The 16,291-nt window shown below is 35.0% G+C and overlaps 3 protein-coding genes across 4 annotated transcripts; 2 read left to right on the top strand and 1 right to left on the bottom strand.

The window, feature by feature from the left end:
• The first annotated feature begins 356 nt into the window (after positions 1-356).
• LOC114718681 (F-box protein At3g07870) lies at positions 357-3,935 on the top strand. Of its 2 annotated transcripts, none has more exons than XM_028904095.1 (4): positions 357-1,599; positions 2,151-2,291; positions 3,019-3,157; positions 3,266-3,935. In XM_028904095.1, the coding sequence occupies exons 1-4, from the start codon at positions 401-403 to the stop codon at positions 3,425-3,427; spliced, it is 1,641 nt and encodes a 546-aa protein (XP_028759928.1). In that variant the 5' UTR covers positions 357-400; the 3' UTR covers positions 3,428-3,935. The 2 variants fall into 2 exon arrangements, with proteins under 2 accessions (XP_028759928.1, XP_028759927.1); XM_028904094.1 differs by having other exon boundaries at positions 3,263-3,935.
• A 559-nt stretch (positions 3,936-4,494) lies between these two features.
• LOC114718674 (cytochrome c oxidase assembly factor 4 homolog, mitochondrial) lies at positions 4,495-5,692 on the bottom strand. Its single transcript, XM_028904085.1, has 3 exons — positions 5,511-5,692; positions 5,338-5,383; positions 4,495-4,917 (listed from the first exon to the last, which is right to left on the bottom strand). The coding sequence occupies exons 1-3, from the start codon at positions 5,658-5,660 to the stop codon at positions 4,868-4,870; spliced, it is 246 nt and encodes an 81-aa protein (XP_028759918.1). The 5' UTR covers positions 5,661-5,692; the 3' UTR covers positions 4,495-4,867.
• Positions 5,693-6,763: 1,071 nt separating this feature from the next.
• LOC114718670 (putative E3 ubiquitin-protein ligase RF298) lies at positions 6,764-11,549 on the top strand. The gene is given in 6 exon segments (XM_028904082.1): positions 6,764-7,131; positions 7,206-7,244; positions 8,098-9,713; positions 9,715-10,212; positions 10,679-10,843; positions 10,846-11,549. Coding segments are annotated over 4 exon segments (2,652 nt in total). The 5' UTR covers positions 6,764-7,131; positions 7,206-7,244; positions 8,098-8,102; the 3' UTR covers positions 11,224-11,549.
• The last annotated feature ends 4,742 nt before the right edge of the window (positions 11,550-16,291 follow it).

The raw sequence follows: 16,291 nt of genomic DNA, 5'->3' as shown, positions 1-16,291 counted from the left end.
TGGGATTTTCTTTTTCTTTTCCCCTTTAACAATGGGATTTTCAAAATTTGATAATGATATTTTAGAACTGTGCTATTATCAAATTTTAGAATACCAATGTTAAATTTTAGACTGTTAGTATCAAATTCTAGAATATGAGTGTCAATTCATCCTCAAATTTTAGAACTTTCGGTTCTTTACCGAAATTTAATAATCTTCTGATCATAAACTGAAATTAAGCCCAACCTGTGGTAAGAATTGTCATTCTTAGAAAAATAGGGGTCAAAGTGAAAAAGGCACAAAACTTGAGGATGTAACATTAACTTACTCATATATAATAAACTGATAATAATCGTATTTCTGTGGGTTCTTAGTAATCGCAACTGAACTCGTCGTGGAAAGACGAAGAGCAGAAACCCCAATGAATCGCAAGAAGAAAAGGGGTGCGGGCAATTTGGCTAGCAGCAGTTTGGAAGAGACGGAACCGGCACTGCCATGGACGGGTCAGTGCAAAATCCAAACTTTACCTCCAAATATTGTCATCGACATTCTCTCAAGGCTTCCCATTAAGTCTATTCTCAGCTGCAAACGGGTCTGCAAAGCTTGGCTTCGTCTAATCTTGCATCCTCGCTTTGTCGAGCTTCAACTTGCAAGATCTTCCGCTTCCATACTTATCAAAACCATACCTTCCCTCTCCGAATCACGCAAAATCATCCTTACCCATGTTGACCAGCGGGGTCGCGATCCGTATCGCTTCGATAAATTGATGCTTACTCCCAAGATTAACCTTCCCTGCTCCAAATTCGGCCTCGTGAATTCATGCAATGGCTTGCTCTGTTTATCTGGAGTTGAAAAAGATGACCCCATTTGGGTATGTAATCCCATTTTGGGAGAGTATGTCACTATTCCCCCAGCAAGTGAGGGTAGGAATTCAGGCTCTTTCGTTGGACTTGGATTTTGCGCTGCAACGAATCGGTATAAGGTGCTACAAACTTTTCACCCCAAGGTTAAGTGGTCAGGGAATGACTATCTGGATGCTGAAATATATCACATGGATACGGGAACTTGGAAAAGCATTGGGTATGCACCTTGTGCTCTTGTTGCGCCATCTTTTAATTCCTTCTTACGTGGTTCTCTTCATTGGGTTCCAAGTGCAGGTGGCAGTTCTGAATATATATATTCTTTCAATTTTGAGACTGAGGAATTCGGGTCGGTTTCTCCACCTCCATGCCTCGATGGAACTAAAAGGCAAATTTCTAATGATCTCAGGTTGGGGGTAGTTGAAGGTTGTCTCTTTGTATGTGTCTTCGGGGATAGTAGAAAATTTGATATTTGGGTTATGAAAGATTATGGGGTGAAGGAGTCTTGGACCAGGCAATATGTGATTGAAAATTTATATCCTAGAAAATCCCACTCTGACTTTTATGAACCAGTAAAGTTCATGGGAAATGGGGAAATCCTAATGTTGTACAACGACTCAGAGGTACTTTGTTATAACACAGGGACAAAAAGATTGCGGCGTACTAGAGTTACTCACACTCGTCACGAATTTAATTCAATTGCTCTCACCCCAAGCTTGGTCTCACTCTATCATGTCGCCAAGGGAGAGCTGGTGCAAAGGTGATTGCGATTAATATTTAAACTCATGTTGAAATGTTATTAGCTTGCTTATGATATCTGGAAAAAGTTATGCTGCCTAACAGTGCTCAGTCAGTTAACCTTGTCTACTAACTGACGTCGCCTATATGAATACAACATGATGATTTTGAATCTACTCAACTATGTTGTTGTCAAAATGTTTTATGTCTCAGACCTAAAATAGCGTATTTTGAGCCCAGCATATTGTTTAAAGTTTGCCAAATTTATATGTCTATACTACTGCAATTTCGTGTATTTCAATGATGATCTGTCGCAGTATAATGTGCCAAAGTTCTTATGAAGTAATACACCAGTTATTTCTTGACAAAATTTGTGTTCCATAGATGTGGACGGAAATGTGATTTTGGGCCGTAAAAATATCATATTTTTATCAGAGTATGCGATAGCAAACAAACTTCTTAAAGTTTTCACCCAAGTTATGTCCTTTAAAATATTTCCTTGCAAGCCATCAGTCACGCTGGACTCTATTTAGAGATAAAATCATAGAAATATATTGCCTGCCTTTCATGTAGGGTGCAAGGTAGTAAAGAATATGTGAAATCATCAGCTGAAGGGACTGCTGAATATGCTGCTAGTTTTGAGACATCGACTTATGAGCTAGCCGGAGTCAACACAAATCTTAATAGTGTTTCCAATGGATCGCCAGTTCAAAGGTGATTGTGATTTTTGTTTTAACTCCTTCTGATTGTTATTGGTTTGCACATGACCTCTGTTGAAAACTTTGCTGTCCATTGGTGCTAACTCAATCTAGTTTATGTGCTAAACTGGCATCAATTAACACCACATGATGATTTTGGAGCTGGTACTAACTTAATCAAGCTTGTATTAGGTGGTTTAGTAAATGTCGTAGTTGGCTATTGCTATAAAGTAACATCTAGTGATAAAGTCCTTATCTGTACATGGTACATTATATGTCTAACCCATAGCTTTTAGTTGGTAAAACTTCCTTGTGAGGTTCCTTATAGTCTTTAGGCACCAATTTATTTTTTTGCTCATACTTTGCTATCTTTGTTTCATTTACTCACTTGGCTGAGATTTCTGATTCCTTGTTCTGTGACAGGATGATGCGCTGTAATTCGTGTTAAATGTTGAATTAGTCATTTTATGAATATGTTTGCGTGCCATCCAGTTTAAATGTGGACTAAACTCTGTAAAATTTAAAATGTTTGTTATAAGTTTCCCCAATAAAGCTAGAACAGGCGGCAATCATATAATGATGAGCCCAAAAAATAATCCATGTGTTATATTTTATTGAAAAACCTAATAGCAAAGAATCGTTCAAATTTGCATTTAAGGGGTCATTCATATGTCATCTCTCAACTTACCAGTCATATTGTGCTCAATTTAGACATACAAAGATATTGCCTGTCTCTCATGTAGGGAGCCAGTCCAAAAAAAATTTGCCAAGTCTTCTGCAGCTCAAGGGAATGTTGAGTGTTTAAGTTTTGGAACGGTACCCAACCAGCCTGCCGGATTCAACTCAACTCCATTCTATGGTCAACGAGTTATCTACCAGTTGGTCAGTTCTCATCCTATCTAATGCTATTTTGCAGGTCCTAAACTAAGATGGTTGTCGATTGTGTATTTCTTCAATCTTATTCGTGGTGTTTAACCTACTTTACAGCAGAATCCTGATCAAAGCACAGAGTATATGAATGCTGCGAACGCTGAAAGTTTGGGTCGTATTTCTGCTCAGGGCTTCTCAGCACCTCCTGTTGACGATGTCTCTAGCAACCTAGCTTCTAAGAAGTCTCTTCCTCGGTGGTGGCAGTGGGAAATGAGAAAATAAATCACAAGGGGCCATAGGGCTTGTACTTACTGTAATTACCATTTTCAAGTTGGTTTTGGCTATTAGCGTGCTAACATCCAACTGTTTTTCAACAGGATCATCTTCTGTTATTTTCTTCTGTTTTTCCTCCTTTCCTTTTCCCGGGTTGTGTAGAACGCAGGTTACAATTAGTGATGCACAATAATAGGGAATATCTGGCCATCTAAGAAGGCTTAGTTTTTTAATTCAAATCCTTGCCACCTCTCTCTCTTTCTCATAGAGTCATTTCACGTTCGTCCTTCATGGAAGCCTTTTGCTTTCTTTTATATGAATTTTCCTCGCCTTTTCTGGTTTTAGATGATATTCGTGGAAATTAACAATTCATTCTCTAGCCATGTATGAGAGAGGGTTAGGAGATGTGTATTGTCCCTCTGAAGGTTTTCTTTTTTTTTTTGGGTTGCTATCGTTTGTAAAGCAAAGCTGATACTGGTAGTATGAATGGCTTCGCTTATTTTCGGGTATTGTTGATGATGAGGATCAGTCCAAAGGAGATGCGTTGCGTGTTGTCTTTTGTTATTTGTCATCCATATATCCCTCAAATAAGTCTGAATTACAATGGAGGCGAGAAACAGACAAGTACAAAAGTGGATTTTACGGCTAAACATGCACACTCCAACTCAAAAAAAAAAAAAAAACACATGTTTGGGGTGGCATTCGCCCATTCAAAACATAGTTTTGGTGTTAGTACTTGTGCGTTTGAATAAGAAAGCACTTGAATAATTTAAAACAAAAATTTTTTTACATACTTATTTCAAATTTCGTAAATTACATTTAAAAAGCTAATTTAAATACCTTTGATAATCATAATAGGATTTGAGGAAGACTTGATTTTTTTTTTTTCATTTGATTGGGAGTAAGATTAATTTCATCACAAATTGATTTATATTTGGATGTTATTTTCTTGAAGGTGACTGGTTTTGAGGTGGCGTTAAAGTCTTTTGTGTTTTGATGGCTCTGGGACCACTATACCATCTTACAGCGGACTGTAGAGCAGCACATGAAAGAACCAAAATTGCCATAAATCCCTCATGCCTGCCGCCAGGCGCCTCGTGTGAAAAAGTGTTCATAAAAGATACTTAACAAAATACCAATGACGAAAAATCTTTACTTCTTTAGATCAGAGCAATCAAGGAATTGAATTCTACATAATGACTCATCTCTGTTGCCAAAATTTCGTAATATCTCAAGATCCGTCTCATTTTCGCCTTGGGCAGGGAGCAGAGTTTATTTGCAGCAATCAAATGCCAGGTAATAATAGGGCAAGGCTATGGATGCAATTACGAGATCAACGTCTTTGAATAGTACACAGATTCCATTTTTCACATTTTATTCTCTCACTTCCATCCCAGAAGCAGAGCAGATCACTCCCGCTAGAATCCCTTCTCTGCAGAATTCTCATCTCTATTTGTTACCCCTTCTCTTCTCCATGCACGCCTTCAGAGCTTGCACTTCTGTGGAGTGGAAAACAAAAACTCAACTGACTTAAAGCAAAGCAGGCTGATTTTCCAGCGGAAAAATGTAAAAAGTGAAACACAACAATCCTATAAACAGAGGTTCTTGGGTATATGATTAAACATTTAAATTAGATCGATGCATCTATATTCACTCTCCAGATGACTAAACTATTGAGAATTTTTTTCCTGGAGAAATGAAGTGGAGCTGAAAAATATACTGCAAGATAATCAAAGGCCCGTCCGGTCGCAGTGATAGATATTACTATTTCGTTGATGCCGCCATTGAACACAAGTAGGTTAACATTATAGAATGATTCAAAGAATAATCTTTCTTATGATAATTTAAAATTATCTGAATTCAAGCGAAACGATTCTACGATATCAGCAAACTGAGCATATAGAGTCGGCGAGATATACCCGCCTGGCAGGCTTTCCAATCCCTGTTTGAATTAGCGATGCATTCCTGCGAATTAAGGACGATGTTTTCGTCAAAAATTCAAGTTTGATCGATCCCTAAATCAGGGTTTAGGGTTTTATGAAAGCAACAAGGAAAAAAAAAACGTCATAATCACAGGAGGTTGCAGAAGGACCTGCATTGAAAGATAGTGGGAAGCGCAGCCATCCAGCTGCTTCACGTTCTCATCTTCTTCGTCTGCGTCACTCTGGTGAAGGGGTTGCGGCGGAGTAGGTGGCGGCGGAGTGGCTTTGCGCTGGTTTGGTTCTGATTGAATTTCATCCATTGTAGCTGCCTGGCCCTGCCCTTCGGCCCAATGCTGATCGATAGCTGTAAGCGATTTTCTTTCTTTCTATGGTATGGACCCTGATAATATCGTTATTTTGGTCATGACATCAATATATTAATGTGAATATTATTTTATCATCAATATTAATCCGTGAAATCATGAATTACAATGGAGGCAAAATCAATCAACATAAATTGATGGGAAAAATCCAGTATATATCACATTATTTATAAATTATAAATAATGTAATTTATTTTTTTAAAATTTTATAATCATGGTTACTTGAAAGAGTATAATTTCTCTTTATAATGGACTAATCAGGTCAACCAGACACAATTTTTCATGCTTTATACAAAAGTATGGATAATGAGTTATACTATTTGTAATGACAAAAAACAAATTTTTTTTTTCATGATATGTGAATTTGATTGGTGGGCACATTATAAAATTAATGAAAATATAAAACCACTCCTTAAGAGCAAGAATGAATTTTAGATATGAGAAATGTGGGATATTCCTTTAATTCATTTAGGATATTTGTTTACCATGCTTTGGATAACATTTTTATTCATAAGTATCCAATTATGAAATATTAACCTAAATGGTTCAATGTATCTATTCTTATGTTATAATGTATATTCATCTAAATTAAAAGCACTCTTAATGTATTTTGTGGATGTAAATGTATTAATTTTTGGATTCATGAATAGAAGGCAAAATAAATAGCCAAGATTATTTAATATTACACTGATCCATCAATGTCATGAACAAAGTAAATAGAGTTCATGCATATCTCTAAAGTATAATAATATTTATAATAAATTATATATTTATTATGTTTTCAAAAAGATATGTAATATTTTTAATTAAATAATTCAACAAAATAAGGGGGACATCAATAAAACTAAAAAAATTAAAAATATCTTAATACTTAAGCCGTGGTTCAGTAATTTAATCTGGTTCGTTCAAGAAATCAAACGGCCCTAGTTTGACACGCGGCAAGATCTTCTGATTTTGTCTGATCCGACGGTCGGCATTCTACTAATGACGCTTTAGGGATCTTTTCCCCTCAGACAGGCGTAGCCTCCGGAGAACCAAAATTCAGCACAAGAAAGAAGGGGGAAAAAAAAAAAGGAAAAAAGAGATATATTATCTGACCCTCCAATGTTCTAAATTTGTAATACAGATCCTACCTTCGGTTGCTCAAACAATTGCAGTAATCGGATAGCTTCGATCGTTTGATACTGATCATAACCCTCGGCTTCTTCCACTTCTATTGTGGATCTTCTGCGTATGTTCTAATATTAATGAAAACATATTCTGCTTGGATCACTTTTCTGATCTGTGGGTGCGTTCGGAGTCTGGATTCTGTGCTGGAATTGAATCCGTTTTCATGCTCTTAAAACTTAAATTTGTGTAAACTGTGTACCCTCTCACCGCTTCAATTGCTGGATATGTTTCTGTTATGGTCAGTGGGCTTATTATTATTGTTGTTGTTGGTTCTTTGATTTAATATTTATTTTATTCATTTGAACGCTTCAGGAAGCTGGATATTGTAAATTTCAATACTGAAATTTGAAGGTAAAATGATTTGACTCATTTGATGCATGCAGTGCCCTTGAATTGAGTGTTTTTATCACTTCTTTTATTCATTATAGTGGGTAATGTTGTTGGCTTTCTGCTGAAAGAACCAGTCAATGTTAATCCTCATGTGTCTGTTATTCTTTTTGGCCGCGATTTCGGTTTTTCTCCATCTCCTTTGTGCATCAAAATAATATTATTCTGCTAGCTTATTTATCAGTACAACTGATCTTGTGTCGCTAATTTATTTATCAGTATAATTTTGTTCGTTTCATTTCCATTAGATCAATGTCCCTGCAATTTTAAGATTAAGAAAAGATAAATAACTATGCGGATAATATAGACCCCTCATAATTTCTTCTAGTGATTAGAGGACAAATTATTCTATTCGAATGTATACCAACTAGTGCACTCTATTGAGCAAACAGAAAATATAATTTGGCCTTCTTTTTGAAATCATGGAAGTTGGAACGTGTTTTGGGTATTGAATGATAATAGGTGCTTGTGAATAAATTGATAAGTTTATTCTTGTGTCGCTAATTTATTTATCAGTATAATTTTGTTCGTTTCATTTCCATTAGATCAATGTCCCTGCAATTTTAAGATTAAGAAAAGATAAATAACTATGCGGATAATATAGACCCCTCATAATTTCTTCTAGTGATTAGAGGACAAATTATTCTATTCGAATGTATACCAACTAGTGCACTCTATTGAGCAACAGAAAATATAAATTTGGCCTTCTTTTTGAAATCATGGAAGTTGGAACGTGTTTTGGGTATTGAATGATAATAGGTGCTTGTGAATAAAATTGATAAGTTTATTCATAGATTTTTCTGTTTCTTTTCTGCAGCTAAAATGGCATCATTAGTTGCCACTGGAAGCAGTCAAATATCTCCTTCAGTTTCTGTCCAAGAAAAAGGAAGTAGGAATAAGAGAAAATTTAGGGCTGATCTACCTTTAGGGGAACCAATTAAGATTATGCCCTCACCTCAAAATGAATGTCTCAATTATGAATTTTCTGCTGAGAAACTTGAAATTACCCCAGGGCAAGGGCAAGTCAGTGCTTGTGGCCTGTGTAGATTTAACCAAGATCGTTCTGATGGACTGAAACTTGACCTTGGATTGTCTAGTCCTGTAGGTTCATCTAATGCTGGGTCTGGCCAACCGAAGGAGGATCTAGAGGCAGATGAGTTCCATGAAGCTGATTGGAGTGATCTTACAGAAGCTCAATTGGAAGAACTTGTTTTGAGCAATTTGGACACCATTTTCAAGAGTGCAATAAAAAGAATTGTTGCGTGTGGCTACACTGAAGAAGTTGCCACAAAGTCCATCTTAAGGTCTGGCATTTGTTATGGATGCAAAGATGCAGTGTCTAACATTGTTGATAACACTTTAGCATTTCTTAGGAATGAACAAGAGATTGACCCTTCAAGAGAGCACTTTTTTGAAGATTTGCAGCAGCTTGAGAAGTATATATTAGCTGAATTGGTTTGTGTTCTTCGAGAGGTCAGGCCATTTTTCAGTACTGGGGATGCATTGTGGTGTTTGTTAATTTGCGACATGAATGTGTCACATGCATGTGCAATGGATGGTGACCCTTTGAGTATCTTAGCTAGTGATGGCATTGCCTGTGGGTGTTCCCCTACCCAAACTGATTCACAGTTAAAATCAGAGATAAAAAGCTCTCAATTGAGTCTTCCAAGTCCCAGTAATCCAATTTCATCAGGTTCTCTCAATTCTCAACCTGAGACATTATTTGTAGCAGGAGTTCCTGGCGTGAACAACTCAAAGAATACTCCAACTCTTGGTGGCTTCTCAGAGAAAGAGGGCACTGATGTGAGGCCTGATTCTGTAGATAAGGGACTCTGTACTGCTGGATCCTCCCGATCTCCCATGGTGGAAGAAAAGTTAGGAAGTGTTAGAAAAGTACATTCTGGTAGCATCAAGAGGGATTACATTTTTCGACAGAAATCATTAAGTAATCGCACTTATGGATCTAAAGGATCTTCAAGAGGAGGGAAGCTGAGCGGCTTAATCTTAGATAGAAAACTGAAATCTGTGTCGGACTCTACTGCCATTAACTTGAAGAGTGCATCTTTAAAGATAAGCAAGGCAATGGGAGTTGATGTGACCCAAGACAATCTTGGCCCTAATTTGTCACCTAATGCTGGACCATCTACCTCTACTGCACTTAGTGTTGATTCTCCTGATGCCATTTCTGGTTCCTCTAAGTCCAGTACTTCATCACAACAAGCAATCAATAATTTTCCTGCCTCGAGTAACCCAACTACATTATTAACAACTGATACTGATCTTTCTCTTTCGTTGTCATCAAAAAGCAAATCTTTTACAATGCCTGTCAACTGCAATACCGAGGCATCTCATAATTCTTGTACGGGGATAACATATGAGAAGTCCTTGGGGCAGCGACCCCAGGATAGGAAGGATGAGATGATTTTGAAATTGGATTCCTCGGGTACAAGAGCTCCAAAATCAGCTTCAAGAGTGGACTGAGTGGGCCAATCAAAAGGTTATGCAGGCTGCTCGTTGGCTGAGTAAGGACAAGGCTGAACTTAAGACACTAAGGCAGGAGAAAGAGGAAGTTGAACGTCTAAAGAAAGAGAAGAAAACTCTGGAGGAAAACACTATGAAGAAGCTCTCAGAGATGGAAAATGCCCTGTGTAAAGCTAGTGGACAGGTGGAGCGAGCTAATGCTGCTGTCCGAAAGCTTGAGGTGGAGAATGCAGCATTGAGGAGAGAAATGAAGGATGCTAAGTTACGTGCTGCAGAATCAGCAGCAAGCTGTCAAGAGGTCTCAAGGAGGGAAAAGAATGCCCAAATGAAGTTTCAGTCATGGGAAAAGCAGAGATCCTCATTTCAGGAAGAGCTAATGACAGAAAAGCGTAAATTTGCATTGATGCAGCAGGAATTAGAGCAAGCTAAAGTGCAACAGGAGCAAGCTGAGGTATGCTACTTTGAACTTTCCATATTCCTATTTCATGGTGTAAGTTTTTATTTCATATTTTCTCTGTTTCTATGGTTGGAGTAGGTGTGAATACACATTATATTTACTTCTGTTTTCTCTCGAAAAGCACAAATTACATTTTCTTAATCTAATGGGATTAATATTTATTCTGATAGATTATGCTACACTTTGCAGAACTTTTGCTCACCTTCCTTCTTTGGCCATATTTTCTTTTCCTTTTGACTTTGTAAGGTTCTATTCATTTTGATGGCTTCAGCACATGTACTTAAATTAAGTTATTGAATTAGAAAGGGCTAAATATGATCATTCTGAGTTAAAAGGTGAAAATAGTCTTGGGATCCATGCACCACTTGCGAAATTCCACACATGCAATCATCTTCTATCCAATGGGGCTAAATGAATTTTATTACCGGGTCTGTTCTCATTGTAAAGGAAACTATCACAGGCTAGATGGCAACAGGAAGTAAAGGCAAAGGAAGAAATCCTCCTACAGGCCAGTTCTGTAAGAAAAGAAAGAGAACAACTTGAAGTGTCAGCAAAATCCGAGGAAGGCGTGATCAAATCAAATGCAGAAAAGAATCTTCGGAGGTACACAGATGATATACAGAGAAACTCGAGAAAGAAATTGCGCAACTGAGACAGAAGACTGATTCTTCAAAAATTGCTGCACTGAGGAGGGGCATTGATGGAAGCTATGCCATCAGATGCATGGACAAGAAAGATGGCGTTGCCTTGCAGGATTCACGGACCTTTTCCATGCCAGAAGTGGTCACAAATTTAAATAAATACTCTGTGGTCGGAGGCGTCAAACGGGAACGAGAATGTGTAATGTGTCTTTCAGAGGAGCTGTCTGTCGTATTCCTTCCATGTGCTCATCAGGTTGTTTGCACAACATGCAATGAGCTGCATGAGAAACAGGGTATGAAAGATTGTCCCTCTTGCAGGAGCCCCATCAAGCAGCGTATTTCTGTGCGTTACTTTCATAAGTAATATTTACTTGAGTGAGTCGTTCATTCGGAATAATGCCTGTGGGACTCCTTGCAATGAATACTGCATTTAATCCATGCCCTTCCCAAAGAGTTTGGTTTTTTGCCTTTTTCTTGGCCAAATTCTCAGAGTTTGGTTACACTTGAGTTGTTCCAAATGCCAAGGGTGTTCCTTAGCAACCGCTTGCTTTTTGTCTCTTTGATGTTATACCCTCTGAAATTCTATCATGTTGACTTCTCAAAAGGGACAGCTACGAATTTCAGAATAATATTTAATGGATATATACACAGTTGCTGTCATTGTAGAAGCAGCCGAGCATTCAAGGAACAGTTTCTTGTTCACAAATCTATTGAGTATGCCACAAAGCAATTTGCTGCAAGCCCTTTTACCGATACAGAAGGTACGGCAAATATACTATTACGTTTTATTTTTAATATAAGAGCTAATTGAGGGTTGGATTTAGTTCTACTCAGTTCACATTGTCTCCTAGATTTATAATTTTTTTCCTAAAAATATCCCTATTGATTATAAGGGGTTCCTGATATACACAGTTGCTGTCATTGTAGAAGCAGCCGAGCATTCAAGGAACAGTTTCTTGTTCACAAATCTATTGAGTATGCCACAAAGCAATTTGCTGCAAGCCCTTTTACCGATACAGAAGGTACGGCAAATATACTATTACGTTTTATTTTTAATATAAGAGCTAATTGAGGGTTGGATTTAGTTCTACTCAGTTCACATTGTCTCCTAGATTTATAATTTTTTTTTCTAAAAATATCCCTATCGATTATAAGGGGTTCCTGTCAAGGAATAGTAATACACATAGTTAAACAACGTAGTTTAAGAAAGTTCAAACACATTTTTTATAAATAACTAATTTAATTAATTTTTTTAATATCTTCAAATTAGAGAACAAAACCGAAGGTATGTAAAGGTAATTCATTGGAAAAATTTTAATCCTGTGTTTGGTGTGAGGGAAATGTAGGAAGGGAAATAAGAAAAAAATTTTAATGAGCTCATTTAAAAAGTTGGAAAGTGGGGTCATACAATTTTTATAAAGAAATATGTGAGATAAAAAAAAAAAAACAAAACTAGTTCAAAACTTTTAATCTCATTTCTTCAATTTTTTTAAATAGAATTTATTAAATTTTTTCCCCTCCTCCCTTTCCTTTCATTTCTCTCATATCAAACAAACTATAAAAGTTGAGTGTGCTCTTCAAAATTGAGCGTGCTGTCAGTAAAATGCAGCTCAATGTTTCATCTTACTTTTTTTTTTTTTAATTTTATAATTCAACTAATGAACCAGACAGAAATTTTGAGATTCGTATGGTGATTGGAGAGCTTATGACTAGGCAATGCTCACACTGGCGTTATGTGAGGAAGAAGAACATGAGCAACCCAACACACACTCCACTTTCATGACTTAGGCTTTTTTGAAACTTTATTCAAAACGGACTTTTAAGCAAGTTTATGTAAGCCGAGATAAAACTCTCATCACATACTTACTTCGTATTTTATAAATCACGTTTGAAAAGCTACTTATAAGTCAATCCAAATAAGCTCCTAAGCAGCTAGCATTCTCTTCCTCTTGATCCCAACATGTGAACTTGGAACACAAAAATTCAATGATCAATGGCATTCTTGAAACCTAAAAATCATTTTGTTTGTTTTCAGTTATTTAGAGTAGTTCAATAATAAGAAATAGAAATTTGTGGGGTCAACGTTCTTTTGGACTTGGTTTACCTAAAACACAACAGTGATGAAAATAATGACTTGTTTTTGTTTCGGCCAAAAAAATAATAATGGCCTGTCGAAAAATCACTCAACAACCCATTCAATGCGGCCGCGATTAATCCAGCCTTTTAGCAATTTCTCTGTTGCTCAGGTGACTACGATGACCTATAACTCCTTTTATTAAGTTATGATGATATTCGACTTACATTGACAAGTTATAATGACATTAATCCAACCTTTTTTAAACATTTTGAACCAATGATACCGTTGCTATTTTTTTAATCAATAAATTAACCGTTTTTATCTTTTTTTATTTATTTAAACCAAATCATGCACGGCAAACAAGAGCATATGTAATTTAGTCATTGACACGATGAAACTAATGGCAACGTTTGAAAGAGTTGAAAGTAAATAAGAACACATTCCTCATTCTTGAGATAATAGTACCTTAGCTTTTATAAGTTCCTTCAAGATTTAAGGATGTTATTCCAATTACCGAACAACTTTTAACCTGTAAAAATATTTAAAAAAGACATTTTTATGTAAGTTATCTCACTTACTTTTCTTGTATATATATTCACTTTAAATAGGTGGTAAGACTGATCCATCTTACCATATGTTCTTTTTTTATAATTTACTTCACTTTTTTTTATTTTTATCTTTTCTTATTCTTTTAAAATTTTGTCCCCGTTTTTTAGTTTTTAATTATTATTGATTAATTAAGATGGAGATACTTAACAAATAAATGAAACAAAAATATAGTGATAATACAATGAAAATGACGGCGGACCACAATTCTTGCTAAATGTGTCTATGATGAAGCCACGTGTCATGGTTTGGGTGGATCCGAAGTACACCCTTCCATCGTAACTCTTTTTGGCTCCGGATGATTCGCAGATTCATCATCGTTTATTGGGTTAATACTTCCTCGACTCCTATTTATAAAAATTAATTAATTAATTTAAAGAGATTAAGAAAAAAATTAAGTTAGTTATTTATGATAAATATGTGTTGTATTTCTTAAAACATTCTTACTAATCAAATGTATTGGTTAGAACTATTATTATTAGAAAGACTATCTTGAAAAAAAGGATAAATATGAGAGACAAAATGGATTGTGGTCTTATATTTAAGACCAAAATAAAAGTCAAATAATATCTTATATTAAAAACAGGAGGTAGTATAATTCAGGTTTTTTCTTATTTTATTTTTATTTTTAATTCTCCAAGTTTTAAATTATAATTTTTTATTAAAGTATAAGGGTCAACATTCTAAATAAAAAAACTTGAGAAACTAAAAATTATGATTTGAAACTTAAAAATCTAAAATAAAAATAAAAATAAACCTGAAAGATCAAAGTTTATAGCATATTAATTAGGAGAATGACAGAAAAGTACATGTTAAATTTTAAAATGATAAATAAGTCATTTTAATGATTTTTTATTTATCAAAACTATTATAAGGATAGTTAAAAGTTAAAAACATCACAAGGTTTATATAAATATAAATATTTTTTGCCAACGAAGGTTTATATATTTACATATATTCGAATTCAAAAAAAAATTATATACTCCTCCGGTCTTTAATATAAAATCCATTTAACTAATTTGATTATATTAAGAAAGTTATGTAAGTTAATTAATTATAAGAAAAGTGATACATTTTTTCTAAAATACCATAATCATTTTTCTTAACACTCTCTCTTCTTCTTCTACTTGATCATGGTTGAGGGAGTATCCATGGGGGTAATTTAGAAAAAATTGATAAGTATGAGAAATGAGTAACATATTTAAGACTAAAATCAACTTAAAAATTAGTCATGTATTAAGGACTGGAGGAGTATGATGGCTTGTCTTGTTTTGTTTTGTGGGTGAGAAATCGATTACAATCAAATTTGAGTTGATGTGGTAATTATAAAAGAACGCATGGATGGAATATTTTTCCTCCCGAAAAATTTTCACAAAACATTACCAACCAGCAAAGTCACAAAACTTGATAGCATCTAACCGGGAAAAAAAAAAAGTTTAGCCAACAAAACTTTTAATTATTTTAAAATTTTACTCTCATTTTTGGTCTTTGTATTTTGGATTTAATTGTAAATCAATCATTAAACTTTACATATACGCAAGTCATTTTTTTAAAATTTTGATTCAGTTGTAACTTAATTTTAAATCTTAACTCCATGCAACTCATTTCTTAAAATCTTAATTACTTAAAACTTACTTTCCATATTTAAAAATATGAAATTATATATTTCATAAAACTTAATGACTAACATTTTATATGATTAAAATTATAGAAACTGAGTTATATCAAGGCAAAATTTAGAGATCGTGTTACAATCAAATTAAAATTTAATGACTAAGTTATATTGAGTTAAAATTTAGAGGTTGACTACATGAGGATTAAAATATTAATTTTTTTAACAGAAAAGAAAAATACAAAATCATCCCTCTTAGCCTAACTTCATATCTAAAGCTCCCTCTTCAACAGCTCTATTCAACAATTTGAATAGAAGAGGTGGCGTGAGCAAAAGATCTACAATCCTCTAAGAGTAGTATGGCCTAACCAATCAAAAATCAATCTCTGAAAATTCAAATTAAAGAGTCATTCTTTGTGAATTTATTTTCAGAATACGTGTGGATGGAAATTATCCCAAAGGAACAGAGGATAACTATCTAGAAGATTCTTGCCCCTGCTTGTTGAAGTGATGTGAGAGGTTCATTCATCCACATCCTGTTCATTTCAATTCAATTCAAACTAAAATACTTGAATTCATGCCTTTTCCTTTCTTAAAATCTAATTTTGCTCCATTTTTCTTCCATATACTCATACAAACCATACCACTTTAATTCTGAAATTCCTTTTAGTAGTTTAGTTTAATTATCAATAAAACAAGGTTTAAAATTAGATCCTAAAAGATGTGTTATAAATATAAATCTGAGCTTATATAAATATGGAAATATAAATTATAAATTAAGTATTCAGGTTCACTATTTAAAAAACACCTACTCAAAATATTAGAAAAAGATCTGATGAAATATGATGTGTATTAAATTGTGTGCCACAAACCCATATCCCAGCGAGAGAGGAAGAACTCAAAAAGCAACAACTTCGAAAAAATCCAAAGCCTTCCCATGTCCCATACGCTTGATTCCCATGAGCAGGGGCATTATGGTCATGATGGCGTCAAATTTTAGTTGATAAAGATGCCTCTCTGTTCCATAATTGTAATTTCGTCCACTCATGTCTCATCACACCCATTTACTTGCCATTTACTTGTTTCTTTTATTTAATTTATTTATTTCAGGGAACTCTGATTTCAAGCGCAAAAACA

The sequence above is a fragment of the Neltuma alba genome, unplaced genomic scaffold (genome assembly GCF_004799145.2).
Source record: "Neltuma alba isolate B1F8T4 unplaced genomic scaffold, ASM479914v2 tig00011856_pilon, whole genome shotgun sequence".
Taxonomy (NCBI): domain Eukaryota; kingdom Viridiplantae; phylum Streptophyta; class Magnoliopsida; order Fabales; family Fabaceae; genus Neltuma; species Neltuma alba.
This window is presented reverse-complemented; position numbering and strand designations above follow the sequence as displayed.